Source organism: Camarhynchus parvulus, chromosome 3 (assembly GCF_901933205.1).
Source record: "Camarhynchus parvulus chromosome 3, STF_HiC, whole genome shotgun sequence".
Lineage (NCBI taxonomy): Eukaryota > Metazoa > Chordata > Aves > Passeriformes > Thraupidae > Camarhynchus > Camarhynchus parvulus.
Window position 1 is genome coordinate 4332172 of NC_044573.1, and position 17188 is coordinate 4349359.

At 44.1% G+C, this 17188-nt stretch overlaps 1 protein-coding gene across 9 annotated transcripts in view; it reads right to left on the reverse strand.

The window, feature by feature from the left end:
• Nucleotides 1-1380: 1380 nt before the first annotated feature.
• SPTBN1 (spectrin beta, non-erythrocytic 1) overlaps nt 1381-17188 on the reverse strand; it is a 116255-nt gene continuing 100447 nt past the window's right edge. For 5 of the 9 annotated variants that reach the window (XM_030945445.1, XM_030945448.1, XM_030945447.1 and 2 more), the window contains exons 27-36: nt 15305-15549; nt 14823-14961; nt 13827-13911; nt 13111-13307; nt 12004-12110; nt 11412-11475; nt 6199-6437; nt 4796-4969; nt 3097-3139; nt 2603-2818 (exon numbers count right to left, since the gene is read on the reverse strand). In XM_030945445.1, coding sequence (XP_030801305.1) covers nt 2603-2818; nt 3097-3139; nt 4796-4969; nt 6199-6437; nt 11412-11475; nt 12004-12110; nt 13111-13307; nt 13827-13911; nt 14823-14961; nt 15305-15549 — 1509 coding nt within the window. Of the gene's footprint in view, nt 2819-3096; nt 3140-4795; nt 4970-6198; nt 6438-10739; nt 11476-12003; nt 12111-13110; nt 13308-13826; nt 13912-14822; nt 14962-15304; nt 15550-17188 lie in introns of those variants that run through there. The other 4 variants (XM_030945450.1, XM_030945453.1, XM_030945452.1 and 1 more) reach the window with 3 other exon arrangements.

Here is a 17188-nt window from a genome sequence, read left to right on the forward strand (position 1 = left end):
CGGTGAGAGTGACAGCCTGCTCCAGTTTCAGCCCCATTTCCATCACCCACCTTTGCAGGTTCCTCTTCCCCTGGTATTTTCCAGCAGCAGTCCCTCCCTTAACATGGTCCAAGAGATTCCCTCACTTCTCTCCCTCCTGCCCTGGCACACAGGTGTGTGCACTGACCTGACTTCTCTGACTTGGCTCTGGCCAGGGAGGCTCCTCCTGGCCTCTCTCTGCAAGGAACTGCTCCCTGAGGTTCCAAGGCTTACTGGGATTCACTCCTGCTCCTCAGCAACTTCCAGTCAGTCCCTAAGCAGAAAGGATTTTTATTCAAGTTATTCTTGGGAACAACTTCCAGTAAGGAGTGAGACAAACAAGAAAACAACTCTAAAGGCAATGTTCAACCAAATCACTACAGAACCACACACCCCAGGCTGTCGAGATCCATCTGCCTGACTGCTCACTGCACCAGCTCAGTTGAAGTGACACATATGTAAGGCATCAACATCTCTGTGCATTAATCAACTCAGAAAATTGTTTCATAGTCTCTAATAAGGCTAAACTTCAACTTTTTCTAATGTCTTAGATTTTACATTGTCTAAATCTAATGTATTTACAATACTAGCAGTGTTAGCCTACATTTTACTAATAATTAGACTGAGCAACATAGATTACAGAGTAAAAACTTGTGTACATGAATACTCCATTGTTTAATAACCAAAAACTTTGGAAAACAAGAAAAACCCAGAGAACACTGTACACTCCATGAAAATAATTTAAGACACTGTTTTGGTCACATGTTCAGGAAAGTGTCACTTGGAAACACGTGAGTTTGCAGTTTATCTGCTTTCTACCAAAATTAATATTTGAGTGGATTTTAGCAATCACAATACATTAAAACCCAAGCCCCTTACATTTCATTGACTTTAAACATATTGGAGCTTCTTAGAGCTATTCCTATTAGATGGATCCCTAGGTGGCATCCAAGGTAAGGAAGGGATGTAAGCACCTGAGCAAAAGGTAGGTAGGAAGTTGGAGACTGGTGCTTACTCAAAATGATGTCCTTTTGCTGCCAGCTGGGACATGGAGCTTTACCTCCATCGGGTAAATGTTCAGGGAACTCCATTGCCCAGCCTCTGATGTGCTTACTCCCATCCACTCTGCCGGTTTCACTTCCCACAAAAAGTATCTATATCAGAATATTTTCCAAAATATTAATTTAATTCCTTTTCTCTTTATTTTTGGCACTTAATTTGGGAGGCAGGGTAAAAGGGAGGGCAGGTGGGAAGTGAAGGGAAAGAAAAGTGGGAAGAGAGAAAACAACTATTTCAGAATGAACTTTCACACAAAAGAATGGAATTACATTTGAAGACATCAGTTTCAGTGCACAGGAGAGATGACATTTTAAAATAACTTTATTTTTGATCCTCTTTCAAAATTATGATTTAACATTGTCAGAAATGAAATAAGAAACTTACCCAGCATATTTAGTTTTAAAAGCATTTAATGACATCGCATATATTTAACAGATAGGGTAAAAGTCTAGAGGTACAGTTCGATACAACTGAAAGCCAGTTCCAGTACTACTCTTGACTACAGGCCCAGTCATTGAAAGTTCATTCCTATTAAATGTAATTTTTGATTGTGCAGTAAGATGAAAATTTTTCATTACAATAGTTACAGTGACAGAAATGCACACTATGTATCAAAGAGCAAGGTAATGTAGCAAAATTATAACACACAGTGCTGCAGCTGACAAGCAAGTAACCATTTGAGTAACATTACTTTTCCAGTAAATGCTTCAGTTCCACTTTTACACTTATTGATGATTTTAAAGGGTTTATTATACATCTAGTCTTATTATACTTTGTACTAGAATTATCTGAAACATACAATATAATGTATTTCGGCAAAAAAAAAAAAAAAAAGAAATTTGAAATTACAGCTTATTTAAAACTGTACCAGCCTGTTAATCCATCTTGAACACCAACATTCTTATCTGTCGTACTCGATGCGGGGACGCTTCGGGTGGTGTTAAACAAACCTTGGGCTGTGAGTCAACCTGCACTCTGTTACAGCAAAGAGAACACACTACCATTTGAATTCCTGTTAGAATCGCTGGGGAAGGCTCTACTAGCCAGGACTCAGCATAACAACCTTAACTGGAAGTGAATGCCTTTGAGAATTTGTACATTGGTTTCTCGTGTGCACAGTAGATTCGAAAGCACCGCTGCCTTGCATACCAATAGCACTAGGAGTGGGTTATTTTCCAAGACAGCCTCACAAAATTGAGGAACAGTTTAAATATTAAGATCTAATCTACATTAACTTCATTAAAAAAAAAAACAAAACCAAAAAAAAAAAAACAACCAAACAAAAACAAACCCCCAAAACCTGGTCCTCCCTCTCCTACAGAAGCTGCCCAATGCACCTCATACGTTTGTAACTTTAGATTCTTTTTTTTTTTGTTGGCTTTTTTTATTTTAAAACGCTCTATAAATAAAAAAATGTCAATCACATTGAGGAACATGAGGCACAGAGAGTAACGTATTGGTTCTGAGCTCGCATGCTGGAATTCCACTGGAACGGTCAGAGAAGTGCAGTGTGTGGAGATGGAATTCACTTCTTTTTACCAAAAAGGCTGAATCTTTTCTCTTTGTCTTTCTCTTTGTCTTTCTCCCGCTTGCCAGGGCTGGACTCGCTGGTTATTGTGACACTGGCAGGCAGGGTCTGGGCACGGCTGGAGGCTGGAGTGCTCTGGGTGGTCGGGGACACTTCGATTTTGTCTGAAGAGATCGCTGATGTGATGGCCTGAATCCACGTGTTCATCTCCTCCTTCAAGAAGCCCCAAAGGCACAGAACTGTTACAACCAGCACACCCCTCTGACTCCCACAACAGTCCACGGACACGGGTGGAAATGCAAGGAAAACCAGCCCCAGCTCATCCCCTCTGGCTGTGCACCTCCAGAGACACCTCCCAGAGGCTGGACCTGAGCAGCCCTGGGCCTGTGCATCACCCACACACACAGAGCACAGCAGCTCTTAGCAGCTGCTTCTCCCCATGGCACAGCAGCACAGAGAGCACAGTAACAAACTAAGAAAAACACACTTACATCGTCTTTGGCTTGGAAGAGGTACTCGTTGCCATCGGTCAATCTGGAAAGAAAACACCATCACAAATTTAGCCCAGGAGTAATAACAGTGCTTCAACTCCTGCTTGTTTGGCTCCAGCACATGAGCAGCCCAAGGCACACAGGACTGCACGTGCCAAATGTCTCCAACAACTTGCAGCCATGCACGTAGTAGCTCTGGGCTCAGGGGGCTCAGGGTGGTGCTCCTGTTCCCATGTGGCTGCTGGCTCAGTATTTGCTCTTACATCTTTTCTCCTTTGCAAAACACATTATCAAAGTTGACTCAATACTTTCAAAAGAAAAATGTCACAGGCAGCACCCAGAGTTTTCATGGCTCCTGTGAAATCCTGCAAAATTGTGCATTTGTTCTGCTCTTGTAGCTGTGGTGGTGCTGCCTCAAGGTCCTGCTCTGAGTGTTAGTGATGAGCAGCTGCCTCTCCTCACAGTGAAGGCCAGAGTCTCCCTTCTGTGTGATTCCTGTGCTGATTTTACTCAGGTGGTTTAAATGGGATACATTTAACAATGTATGTGATGATACATAGAAATGAAAAAACAACTGAATATCACCACAACAAGCAGAAGGCAGGGGCAGCAAGAACTCTTCTGCAGGTTTCCCCATCTTTCCCAACAAAAAGCAAGCATTTTAACAACTCTTTATGAAATGAAATTAAGGATTAAATAGTAAAATAACAGTGCTTGAGTAAAGGAAATATCTACATGCAAGTAACCGAGGGGCCCGATGCAGCTGATGGAGCACTGGGAAAAAAGGGCAGTTGGTTTTTCTGCCTAAGTTTGGATTTGGAACAGGATATACTTGCATTAGCGATTCAGAGAGGTTTAAAATAGTCCAAAGGATGAATCACATAGCTGCAGGCCTGTCTTCAAGAAAGGTACATTTCCCTAAATATTTGCTATATATTTCCACATATATTTTCTGTAAAGCAAATTTTCCCCAGATAGGGATTCTCTGATCTTTATAGGATTTCTGTACCAATATAAAATTACACGACCACCACCCCTGCTCTGCCAAAAAACCCCAAAACACCTGGGATGGAATACATGACCCAATTAGTTCATAAAGTAAGTCTTCTTTGACAGGATTACCTCACAGCTGTGTAATGATAAATATTTTTTAACTGTTGGCACTAGAAGATTGTTCAGTAAACCAAAGAGTTTCCCAAGGAAAAGCCTTTTTTTTAAACTTTGAGCAACAAGTCTTTCACACATTTGAGTGAAATGGTCTGTAACTATATGTTCCAGACCTGAATATGTGAGATGTGTTCAGTAATCTCCTAAATTCATACTGAAGAAATTAAACAAGAGACTTGATTTGGAAAAGAGCAGAACCATGATCACTGCTCTCCACCAGTTCCAGAGGGAGCAGCTGAAAAACCCAGCACTGTGAAATGCAGGTCCCCACCTGCAGGCACACACATCTGGTCTTGTCCCAGATGAAAGTGCTCTGATTACTGCAACTTTTATATTGCAAAGTGCTCTGAGTACTGCAGCACTGTCCTGTGCTTGCTCGCTCTGATGAACAGACACAGCTCAGGGATAGAGGGAGCTTGCTCAGAAAAGCAGGGGCTGCAGTTAACATTCATGGTCAGCTCCTGGGCTGGGTTTCCCAGTGTACACACCCACCATGGCTTTCCCCAAGGGCAGAGCACTGTCCCAGGCTTACCTGAGCTTGAACACATGCTTCTTCTTTTTGTAATCGACCGCGACTTCGCAGACTGCGTCCTTCAAGCTGACGGGGATCTCGTTGTGGTAAGGGATGCCAGAAGCAGCAGCTTTTGAGTCCTTGTAGAAGCCCATCTCTTGGTTGTTTATGACACAGTACACGTTATGCCATGACCTTTGAGACATAGGAAACAAGAGCAGTTATAAATCCAATGCTCTTACCTGCAGAACTGGAGTAACCAAATGTCATTACTTCTGTAAATTAATGGAGATTGGTTGTGTGAGGATGTGAATACAGCCTATGCTGTCCCAGGAACTGCAGACAAGGAATTCTTTCATGGAAGCACAGCTTCAAGACAAAAGCCAAATGGAATTAAGATTCCCAGATCTCCCTGTGACAGCACATCAGCCTGTCCTCACAGTGGGAGGACTGTTTGGCAGACTGGGTACTTTGCATTCTTGAGACAGAAAATGATTGACCTTTTAATGGCACTGCTCTGTTGTAGAAGGAATTCTCACTGTGCTGCAAAATGATGAATGGAATGGAACGGGCTGTGTGTGAAATCCTTGATTGACACAAATACTCTTAGTGGCATCATCCACCTCATTCTCTAATAGAACTGTGACAATTAACAATTACTGGAAATAAGAATACCCAGACACTGGTACAGATGGCTGTCACTGCCTCAAAGGTGTTGTCCAGTGTGAACAACTCCAGTGGCACAAAAATCCTGGTACTGCTGTACTCACTTGAGACCTCAGCTCTGCCAAGTGCTTTGGCTCCTACCAAATCCCACAGATGTTGCTGCAGCTCAGCACTTGCTGTGAACATTTCCCTTGTCAGCCAAGTCATAAATCTGGTTTCAAGAGCTCTCTCAGTTCACAAAGGACCCCCATCAGCTTTTTCAGCACAGACAAATCTCAAAGTTTGCCTGTTTGAGACCTACAGGACATTCCTTGGGAGTGGAACTGACTATGGTGCACCAATAGTCCTCTGTTCCCACTGAACAGATTACAGAGTAGGTGGAAAGTGGTAATGTGCAAATAGAAAATGTCAGAAGAATATGAACATTTCTAGACTTACACCTACGTGGTTTTCTTTTCTTGTGGTAACGTACAACTTGAGAGATCTGGAATCAAATCCCACTACTGCCACAAATCCATCATGTGCAGTGGGAAAGTCGTGGTATCTCTCTGCCTCAGTTTTCCACCTGACAAATGTGGCTAACGCTGCCTTTTGTACCAAATACCTTCAGACTGCAGTTCCCCATGTGCAGTGTTCAGCCCTACAGCAACAGGAGCCTGGGAGGTGTCTGGGAGCTGAGAGAAGCCTGGAGATGGCTGTGTGCCACCTTGGGCAGAGCCCTGGGCTGCCCTGCCTGTGTTTCACATGGGGCACTGTACCTGCTGGAGGCTTTCTTGCTGTGTGTCTCCCACTCGTGCTTGCGGTGTAAGAAGCCCTCCATCTGGGCCGAGGGGATCTCCTGCGTTTTGGCCGGGAGGGTTGCAGCAGTCTGGGCCTGAACGCCGCTCTTGGCTTTGCGGTCTGACGTGGGGGAAGGAATGGGACTGGACTCTTTGGAACTCGTCCTCTGTTCTGCAGCTCCATTGACCATTTCGTTGGTTTCTGCACTTTCTGCCACCTAGGAACAGTGGAGAACACGTTCAGCCAGAAGCCCCCAGCACTGAGGCGTTCTGCAGTTAATCTGCCTCCCTGCACAACGTGGCTGTGTATAAACTTTGCCTGGACAATGACACAGGCCAGTAAGTTCTTTCTCGCACTCCATGGAGACACAGGAGGCCAAGGAAATTAGAAGGTAGGAATGGATTAGTACCCATTTTATAGGTGGAGAGACGGGAAAATAAAAGCAGCTGAACATCAGTGTGAATTTTACTGTGCTTTGCTCTGCTGGTCAATTCTTTTATATATTGTTATTCCTAGAATGAGAGGATTTAATTCTGTTGCTAAGTATTCAAATATTTGGAACAGTAACAATCACACTTTCTGCAAACCTAGAGGAACGGTAGAAGTTATACACATCAGCCACCTTAAGTACATTTATGGCATTACTGGGGCATTAAAGGTCCATAAAAGGTATTAACTATGAATCAGCAGAGAAAGATGTCACAATCGCCCAGGAGCATTTACAAAAATGTGTGCAACTGATGTGTTTCTGTAAAAGCTCCTTTCCCGCTTTCCCCGTTCCCCTAGTGACACAACAAAATCAAAACATGCAGAAATTAGAAAGATTACACCATGCATCTCCACCATCCCAGTTAGGATATTGGATCGTAAAGACAAGGGGAATGAGGTCACGTGTCAATTGATCGAGGTCTGGTTCAGACTGGCGTTATTAGGTGGATTGGATTTTGGTTAAAGGAACTGAAAACCACCACAGTCACACAGCATCACACAGCTATTTACCCCCAAACAAAGACAGAACCAAGGCCTTGCCCATCACTTGCTTTGTTGGTCGCGTTGCCTGGCGCACTGGGATCGATAGCCTAGAGAGCAGCCGTGTTTCCAGCAGCTCTCACTGGTCAAGCTGGCGACGTCTTCAGGAGCCATTCATCCAAAAATCATTTAAATTGGAATCCTAATGGCTATAAGCTTTTGAAATGCAGCTTGGTCCCAGTTTTTTTTTTTGTTTTCTTGTACCATTACTTTGACGTGTAGAGCCGTTGGTAGCAGCTCAGGAGTTACACAACCAGTGTGTAGTATTATTATTAGCCAAGTTACTAAAGCTCAGTGCTGCTAATGCTCTAGTAGATTACAAACATTCTGGACTGGTTTTATGCAGACAAGCAGGTTTTTGTGAATGGCACAATAATTAGACATTCCTACTTCTGCACATGGCCTGGACAAATCAAAAGCAGCCAAATTATTATGCAACAAACTCAATTTTGCCACCATTTGCTAGAACTTCTTATACCTGCCCAGTATCCATTATTGTACCTCACACCTTGTACCTCACCATTGGCCTATAAAGATCTGAGTGTCAGCTTGCTCTGACCATGGGAAGGATTGGTTAACTGCCTTTAGCAACCTAAACCTCCAGAGTACAGACACTATGGCCTTAAACAGGGAGAGAATCGCAGCTCACATTGCACTTCAGTCAGATCTGGTTTACCCTGTCCCTAAACACACATAGCCTTATACTGCCCCTTCACAATTAGGATCAATCTAAGCCATCAACCCTCACCACTTGTACCCAAATCTCAAAGCATAACACAAATGTTGCATTAAAGTGGGAGAGAGGGCAAATAGATGAGGCTGAAGTTTATCCAAACACAGCCAGAACACAGGTAGTGGAATGAACAACCCTGAGTCACCATTCATCACCCATGTCAACCACCCACGGCCAACAGAGTCCTTCAAGAACAAGGAGAGCCATTTGCACGCCTTTCTGTCCAGTGACAGCTCCTGAACCTCAAACTCTGCTTTGCTGCTGGCTGGAGCCCTGTCTGAGGGACCTGACACCTCTTACCAGCACTGAGGAATCACACAGCCCACAGGAACTCATCTCCACAACTTAAATAAACTCCCCAGAAGTACCTGCCCCTGCACTGACACAGAAAGCAGCGCATTTGCTGGAGCAGTACCAGCCAGATGTGAAAACAGGACTGCTTTGGGGATACCTAGAACCCCTAATCTGAGGTAAACCAAACCAGTTTCAAATCAGCAGCCACTGCACAGCTGCTCAACATATTTTATGGGAAATAATACGGAATTCAGTGCTGCTACCCTGTGGCTTTGAAAAGTAACTGCCAACTTTAATTACATCATTAGACCTGCACCTTCTACGTCAAATTCTACCAGTTGTAAAAGGGCTATGAAAAGCTTTTCTGATGCTCTTTCAGGTTTTATTTCCTTTCACGTGTTATCTACAATTAACAGAAAACAAGCAAAATAAATCATGAACAGCTCTGCAAAGGATGTGTCATGAAAACGGAGAGAAAACAGGAGCTGAACACACTTCAATGGAAACATGCGTGGGGCATGCGGAGACAACGCCACGGAGGACAAACAGCAACAGCAAACTCCTGTGACAACACAGCAGGTCTGGTGTACATGATACAGTTCTCTCAGTGGGGCCTGAGGGGTTAGTTGGAAGTGCTTTAGTGGCTACAGGCTACTCTGGAAATCTTTAAAGCAGGACTGGGACATGCAACAAGACAGGTGGTGACAATGACACAGGTGCCCCTTTGGATTTTGCAGTGCTTGAAGCAACATCTGCTCAGTTCATGGACTCAAGGCTCTGCCCCACAGCTGAAGAACCAGATGATTTGCCTGCTTCAGATGCAAAGAGATGCCAACCTCTAGGCTGTTCTGCCAAAAGGACCTTCCTAATGCCTTTAGCCAGACCCACAGGCTGCAATAAATAGGTGAAATCCTACTCTTCTAGTGCCTGAAATGATGACCTTAATTAATGACTTACTTTTTCTTCATTGTCATAAAAGTGGAATTTTTATATGAGTGTACTAATACAAATTAAAAAAATCTATCTCTATAAATTTCTTCTACAGACTGTTTTTTTCACGAAAATACGTGTGAAGGCTCTGTAGATGGTGGAGTCTGAAGCTACAGCTATCCTGCCCTGGGAACTGACACACTTTGTGGAGGCATAGGGCAGCCACCAGAGCATCCCCATAAATTCATATGGAATTTTAAAAAGCATTAAGAAGCTATATGTTGTTATCCTGACAAAAGAAAAAAAAAAACAAACAAAAAACCAAAACATGCATCATGAAGTGGAAAGACAAAAGTACAGTTACTGAAGCACATCCTTTCAATCACTGTTCTCAGTTCACAAGCTCAGCCCGCACAGAACAATCCAGCTGCACTGCTCAGCCAGTTGTCAGAAACCAAAATTCTGACCAACAGCAGCACATCTCGTGCCTCACTGACACAGCTCTGTACTCTGTACATCCAAGGTATTGCAACACAGGACTCAACAAACTGAGCCTGGAAGTTCTCATGGAAGACTGAAGTGCAGATGGCAAAGATGAACATGGAAATGCATCATGTAGCATGGCAATAAAATAAAATTTCAAAAGAAGCAAACAGGTGATGCATAAGGCTGTGCTAACCAACAAGATGATTATCTGGGATGTGCTTGAAGATCACCTCACATTCCCTGCCACAGCTGTAGAGAATTTATAAACATTAGAATGTACAACAGTTCACTTCAGGACTGAATGCTAAAGAAGAATCAAAAAGTTTTACTTCCAGAAAGAGAAAGGTGGAACTGCTGTGTACTGGGGAGCATTGGCAGAGTCTGTGTGCAGACTCAGATCTAACTAGAATGGGCTTCTTAAAGCCAAACTTGTTCTGAAAGGCATTTCCTGCCAGAGCCCTGGGCTGGGACTCATGTTTGCTCTGCAGCACTGTAAGAGCCCTGATATGCACAGATCCCAGCCTGCCAGGAGCCTTTCCTGCACTGAATGTGACCCCAGAGAGCCAGGCTCAGCAACAAAGAGAAGTGTCCTTTCACTCAAAGCTGAAACAAGGAGGCTCTGCAGGAAGGGGGTGGGGAGGGGAGCCAGATCCAGCTCCTGTGTTGCTTGAACTCCAGGGACATTTACTGGCATTGTCATGGCTGCACGTGAGGATTCTTGGCATGCATCCTGACTCCACTGGGACACCCCTGCCAAGAAGGAGCAAGTAAGGCATGGAGCATTCAGCCTGCACCTATGTAAAATAAAGAGCTGGGATCTTAGACAGTGTATTTTATTTAGTTTGTAAAGGAAAGCATCACATCCTCTTCCCAAGAGGTTACACCCTACTCGCATTTACACCCCTGCCTCTCTGGTGCCCAGAAATAAAATTGCTGTGGTGCCATCTGGACAGGACTGAGGCCAAATGGGGCCCCAACACAGCCAGATCACAACCCTGCATGAGGACTAAACTCCCAGATAAATCTAGATACTGGTTTTGAATGGTTTATTTCACGTTTATTTGTCTCTGCAGTCAATGAGTCCATTCTGCATGGAATGTTATACAAACTAACCTTAAGGCTTTTATTTGTCCACAGTCACACTCCCCCCGCTCCCAACCCTTCCTGCCCAGCTCACTCATCTGGATTATCTTTGGCCTGGTACATAACTCTTGCTAATGCAGCTGATTTAATAAAGTTGCCGTGCTGAGACCTGTTAGTATAACTCGATGCGTCATACCTGTCAGGTCCTAGTGCTCTTCTTCATTAGGATGTAATCTCATTACATCTCAATTACTCATATAAAGGAGGCTTTCGCTGGAAAATCTTAATGCTATTAGCAACATGAGAAACTCACAGTAAATAACATGAAATAAATGTGTCACCTTAAAGCAACTGAGTGTCAGTGGGGAGATTCAAATAAACAAAGATTAAAGTGAAGCAAATATATGTCCAAGGGGCTGCTAATTAAATAAAAGTCAACTGATGGGAAGGAAGAGAAAAGCAGCAGGGAAATCTGAAGCCAAAAGATTAAACCAGTACCAGTAAACCATACTGAAAAAAGGTTTCTGTTGCTGCAAGTGATTCTGTGGCTCACAGTCCAGACCACGAGCGGTCATTGGCTGTCCGTCTGCTAATAAAGTTTTTGTAGTTTTGGTAGGTTTGGGAGCGGTAACTAACCCGTGGAGATTCCTGGTCTGAGGGCAAACCGTTTTGGGAAACTTGTTCTCCTTTTGTCCCATCCCTGTTGGAGAGAGGAAAAAGAAAAGAAATTGTATAAGGTTCTTGGAAGTCACCCACCTTGTTCAACAAAATGAGATTTTCTTACAGAATATTAATTTAAGAAATCCAAGTATGTTCCTAAAATCCTCAGGCCCAACTGAATAAATCCAATGTGAAGTGAGATTTAATCAGATTTTAGTGATAGTTACCTTACAAATAAAACTCCTCCTATCACATAAGTAATTTTAAAAATGGCTTAAAATCTATAAATGATGCTCATCAAAGAAAAAACCCAAGTTGGTTCAGAAACTGCAATTCATAGCCCAGGGAACAAAAGCAGCATTCCCACTTCTGGGCAAGGGATGCTTCAGCTGGACAACTGGAAAATGGGAACTTGGCACAGAATTCAGGGGTTTGGGAGAGGTCCTGACCCCATAAACCACCAAGTCTTCTAACAAGTGTCAGGTTACAAACCCATACAACCTCCTCTCCTTTTACAGCACATTTTCAGCCCAAGGATTCCCCAAGGGAAGTGCAGAGTCCAGCTCACCATTGCTGCTGGGAGTCTCCATCCTCTGCAACCTTGAGCTCTGGAGTGGGCGGCTGCCTCTTCCGCTCCTCCTCCTCTTGCTGCCGACGCACCTCCAGCAGTTCCAGCTGGGAGAGGAAACATTTTGTTATTTAAAAACACTGCTCATTTTTTGTGGGGTTCTAGAAACTAGCAACAACTCTGTATGTTTTTCTGGATCATTACTGAAATTAAAGTGAACAGGAATAAAACTGGAAGGCATCAGGCTTTAAAAGCATTTGTGGCACTGAATTTGTCAGGGAGGGCATCAGCATCAGACCCTCTGACAGCAGCTCTCCAGTGGCCATGTCCACTTTCCAACTCATTCTATTAGAACAACACCCAGATAAACAAGAAAACAGCCCAAGTTATTAAAATATCCAAAAGTGACATCCTTCTTGTCTGCTCACCAAACACAGAAATATAATGTTTCCTGTCGGAATCCCTGAAATTACCCATCTCCATAGAACCAGTCTGATTTGTGAAGATGCTGAGAAACTCCAGTTCCTTTTGCCTGCAGCTGTGACACTCAGTGTGTGTGAAAACCCAGGCCACTTCAACTGTAGTGTCTAAAGCCAAATTGTTCTCCAAATATGGTAAAATGCTCTCCAAGCATTAATGACTGACACTGCAGTTGTGTTCAAATTGGAGTTTGGGGTTTCTTTTTCTCATTGTGTCTTCCTAGAGGACAATACAGCCCTGCACTGGAGCAGTCACAACGCAACAAACATCACTGTCACTGCCCCCTGCCCACCACTGGTATCTTTAACCAAAAATAATTGGCCAGCCAGTACAGCAGAGGGCTGGAGCAAACTGTTTAACTCTGAAATTTCCGTCTGGGTCATCACTCCCAGGTCTGAGACAGCTCCTGCTGACTCAAGGTCATTTATCATTTAAGCTTTTTCCTTGGAGGTTGTTGAGTTCCAATTAACCAAAGAAGGTTTTTAGTATGGCTGGAAATAGGAAACTTCAGGCTCTGTGTGGCTGGCTGAGGCCAATCAACAAACAACCAAGAAATGGAGATCCAGTTGGTGATGCTGGGAGCTGTCCCAAAGCAGCAGGAACGGCCAGGGAGGTTCAGACACTCACCGTGGTCAGTCTCTCCAGCGCTGCAAACCTCTCATCCCAGGTAGCCGCGGATTTCTCAAACGCTTCGTGCCGCTTGATCAACTTCTCCACCTCATCCACGCTCTGCCCTATCTCACGGCTGGACAGGTAGGGCTCCTGTCCCAGCAGCCAGGCCTCAGCCACACTTGCATCTCTGGAGAACTGGTGCACCTCCAAAACTGAGCAGAGAGGGCACAGGTGACAGAGCCATTAATGTCACAAAGAAGAGCACCATGGCAACTTTGGGATTTATCTAAACCCAGCTCCAGGAACAAAGTACGTGCAATTGGCTAAGTGCTCCCCTTAGCTAAGTTCAGTGAAATTGGTCACTGAAAAGACAGACATTTCTCCTATTGGCTTTGCATTTGCAAATTTAGTGTGGTTTTTTGTTCTAATCTGGTGTAACCTACTAATTTCAGCATAGAAATTGGAATGTGACACCTGCAATACAGTAGAGCTACTGCACTGAGCTCCAAATTTGATCATACAGAGCAAGACCTTTGGTGGGGGTTTCTTGGTTTCAAATTCATTGTTTAACAACAAACAGGTGTGAACCTTGCAGCTATTCCAGCACAAACACACTTCCAAGCACTGTAACAGAAAAGTGAGGAGCTGCAGGTTTTTTTCAATGCTCAGAAAGGCACAATGAAGAAAGTTAGATATAGCCCAGCCCAAAAGAAATCCGAGGGTGTCCTTACTCAGTCTCAGCCACTCCCATCTGTCTTCCCATTTGTCAATCATTTCTTTTCTCTTTTCTGTCAGCTGCAGGAGCTTTTCCTTGATCTGGATGGAGAGCAGAGAGCAGGGCTGTTACACAAGCACCAGGCAGCAGTTCCCCCCAACCCTGCACTGACAGACACTGCACAAATTCCTCAGGAAGTGACTTCACCATGCAAACAACAGCTGTTTTTCTCTTCCAAGTATAAATAAATGTGACATTTCCATTAAAATATCACATTTGCATAAGCATTCAGTGTCTGTTAAAAGCTACAGCACACAGAGTATTTGATAAAAGGGTGTAATGGGCAAACAAATGTAAATAGTGCAATCAGGCACTGAATCTTCTGCCCTTTTCCAGTGAATAATGCAAAAGAATAATAATAATAATGCTGCTCAGGACTGTTGCAGAAGCTCTCCCCTTCCTGAGAGGGAAGTGCCTCACAAAGTTTGATTACCTTCCCTTCCCCAAAGGGAGGCAGGAGAAGCAAGGGCTGAGCCTCTATCCTGTGGCCTAGACACCTCAGAAAATAAATCAAGGCTTTCAGCAGTTGGATATGGTTCTCTTAATACTCCTTGAATTTAGTCCCTGCACAACAAACATTCTCCTGCTCATTCCCCTAGCAGGCCTCTCCACAGCATTCCATCTCCCTGCAGGAAGTTCAGGCTGTCTCACAGCTGCCTCTGCCCTTGCTCAAGGAAGACACCTTTTCATCCCAGAGCCACTCTCTGCAGAATGGAATGCAGCAACTTCTCTGCATTTTTTGGGCTGAAAATGACACTTTAAATCTCGGTGTCACCTCTGTTACCCACCATGAATTGCCAGAGTGAAGTTATACCCTGATTTCCCAACAGCACATAAGTGCATTGTCCCTAAGGTGACACTTGTCATTACTCCTCTGTGGGTGACACAGGGCAGGTTTCTCCCTTGTCACGCAGCCCCAGGAGCCCATGGCTGTATGCAGGGAGCACGGTACCTCCTCAGATGCATAGTGTTTCCTGGCCAGCAGAGACTTGCCAAGCTCAATGCACGTAGTGAAGCTGTCATTTCGGGCATCAATTTCTGCTTTGATCCCCTGGTGATTGTTCATGAGCAGTTCCACAGATGAGACATCCCTAAAATGAACAGAAACACAGATTTTGGATTCAACAGCTGCTACATTTCCAAACTGACCCACAACTCCATATGGAAAAAAATTGATTCCTAGATTGTCTTTGTAGTTCAGGAAGCCTTTCCCAAGGAACAGCACCATTCTGACCTGCATCAGAGATCAAATAACCCCGGTGTGAGACCAAGTTTCTCTGGGTACAATTTTCCATGGCAATTATTCCAGCAGCCACCCACCCACATGAGCAAGTTGCTGCAGCAGCAGGCTCTGAAAGCCACTCTCAGTGATACAGATGTTCCTCAGGTGACCTGCAGCCTTATCTTTGGATGGAGAAGGATGCCTTGCCTTACCTTGGCTTTTCCTGGGCTTCTATCTGCCGGATAACGTCTTCCATCCAGAGCATGAGGTCCCGAACCATGCTGAAGAAGCGGAATTTGTCTCCTGTGTCCACCAGCCTCACCCTGCGGCCCTCACAGGCATCCAGCAGTGCCTTCCATGCCTCCAGGACCTCGTTTTCCCTCTTCTGGATGTCATCAGCCTTGTCCCCGGCGTAGGCAGCCTGGAGGCGCGCTGCATCCTCCTGCAGCTGTCGCACCTGCAGCAGGGTGGGAGAGACAGAGCCATCGGTGGGTTTGTGACTCCTGAGTCACAGCTCCAGGGACACTTATCTGCTAATTCATCACCTGAGGGGCTTTCTAAAGTCACTGCTTTAGAAATCCACCAAAGTGGATTCGGTCTGTTCATACTAGAAAGGTCTGTGCTGTTAGTGAGCCAGTATTATCCCTCAGAGAACATTGTAGGGCCACGGGACCCCCAAAATAGCAAAGATTTGCCACTGCCTGAACTCGCTGTGAGACACAGTGCCGAAATCAAATGTCTGTTACATGTCAGGGCAAATGGGGACCATTTTCGTCATCAAATTCCCTTCCTCTCATACAAGGGACAAAAACACCTGGGAACTCAGTGTCCAAAACACTACTGCAGCTGGCAGAGGTTAATTTTCAAAAATGCAGATAATGACTTCAAAGAGAAGAAAATGTGGAAATGTTAAGAACCTTCTACTATTAGAAATCTTTTCCTTTCAAACACTGTCTTGGGATGGCAAATGCTAATTCCTGACTGTTTTCCATATTTTGCAAGCCAGAAAACATTCCATTAGCTTTTGTTTAGTAATTAATTTTTTTAACATCAAATCAACAGCCTTCTACCTACAGGCACCAAGACCATGCCTCTCTCAAAATGATCCACCTCGGTGCTCTGGCTGTTTCACCCAGAAATTATCCTAAGTGCCTTCCCCACAGCTCTGTGCTGTGATTACATATTCCTTCACTTAGGTCTTGATTATAATAACCTTTTTGAGAGACTGGAACTGATGCTTTGTGAATGTCTCCTATTTTCTGTATAAAATCTACAGTTTTTCTAAGTAAAACACCTAGAAAATCAAATGCTTGCTCTATCTCCTTTGTTTTAGTGTAAATTGCAACATAACAGAGAATTGGCTGGCAGCTGGGCCATAAAAGCTCTTTCCTGACCTACTAGGATAAATACAGTCAGTTGTAATTCCTCCATCCCTTAAGCAACTTGTTCCCTTCCCAAATTCTCCTTGTGGCAGCTGAATGTTGTATTTTGATTTAGAATCCCCCCTGTGCTGTATGAGCAGCTGCCACCTTCTACTTGGCACACCTTAGCTTCAAAAGATTCAGAATTAGATCAGGTTTGGATGCTTTTAAAAATCTTAGCCTGAACTGTGGATTTTGAATCTCTTTTGCTCTCAGGACACACCAAGAAAGGCCATATTTAATTCAGAATGCCCAGGTTGATAACCAAGACAGAAAGCCTCTGTGTAAATCTTTGCCTCTCAGAAAGGAAAAATAAACAGTGCCTGACACAAAGGGTTTGACTGGGGCTTTTCGGTGCTTTTAAAAACAAAAAAAAACCTAAACTGACCAACCAAAATAAAACCAAACCTCAAAAAGCCAACCAGGCTTATACATTCCTTCCTATTTTGTACTTTAAATCAATACAGAAGCTCTCTGCCTTTCTCATTTCTTCTTCAACTAAGGACAGGAAATGGAATAACATCCAACAACTGCCAACATGTTCAGAAGCCTGTGTACTTACAGATTGCTACTTTAGATAATCAGCTGAATGCAATGACAGAGCAGCAGCCAGACAGATAAGGAAAGGATGCAGGTGAGGTGATTCCCACAGCACCACACGTGGGAAGCAGCTGG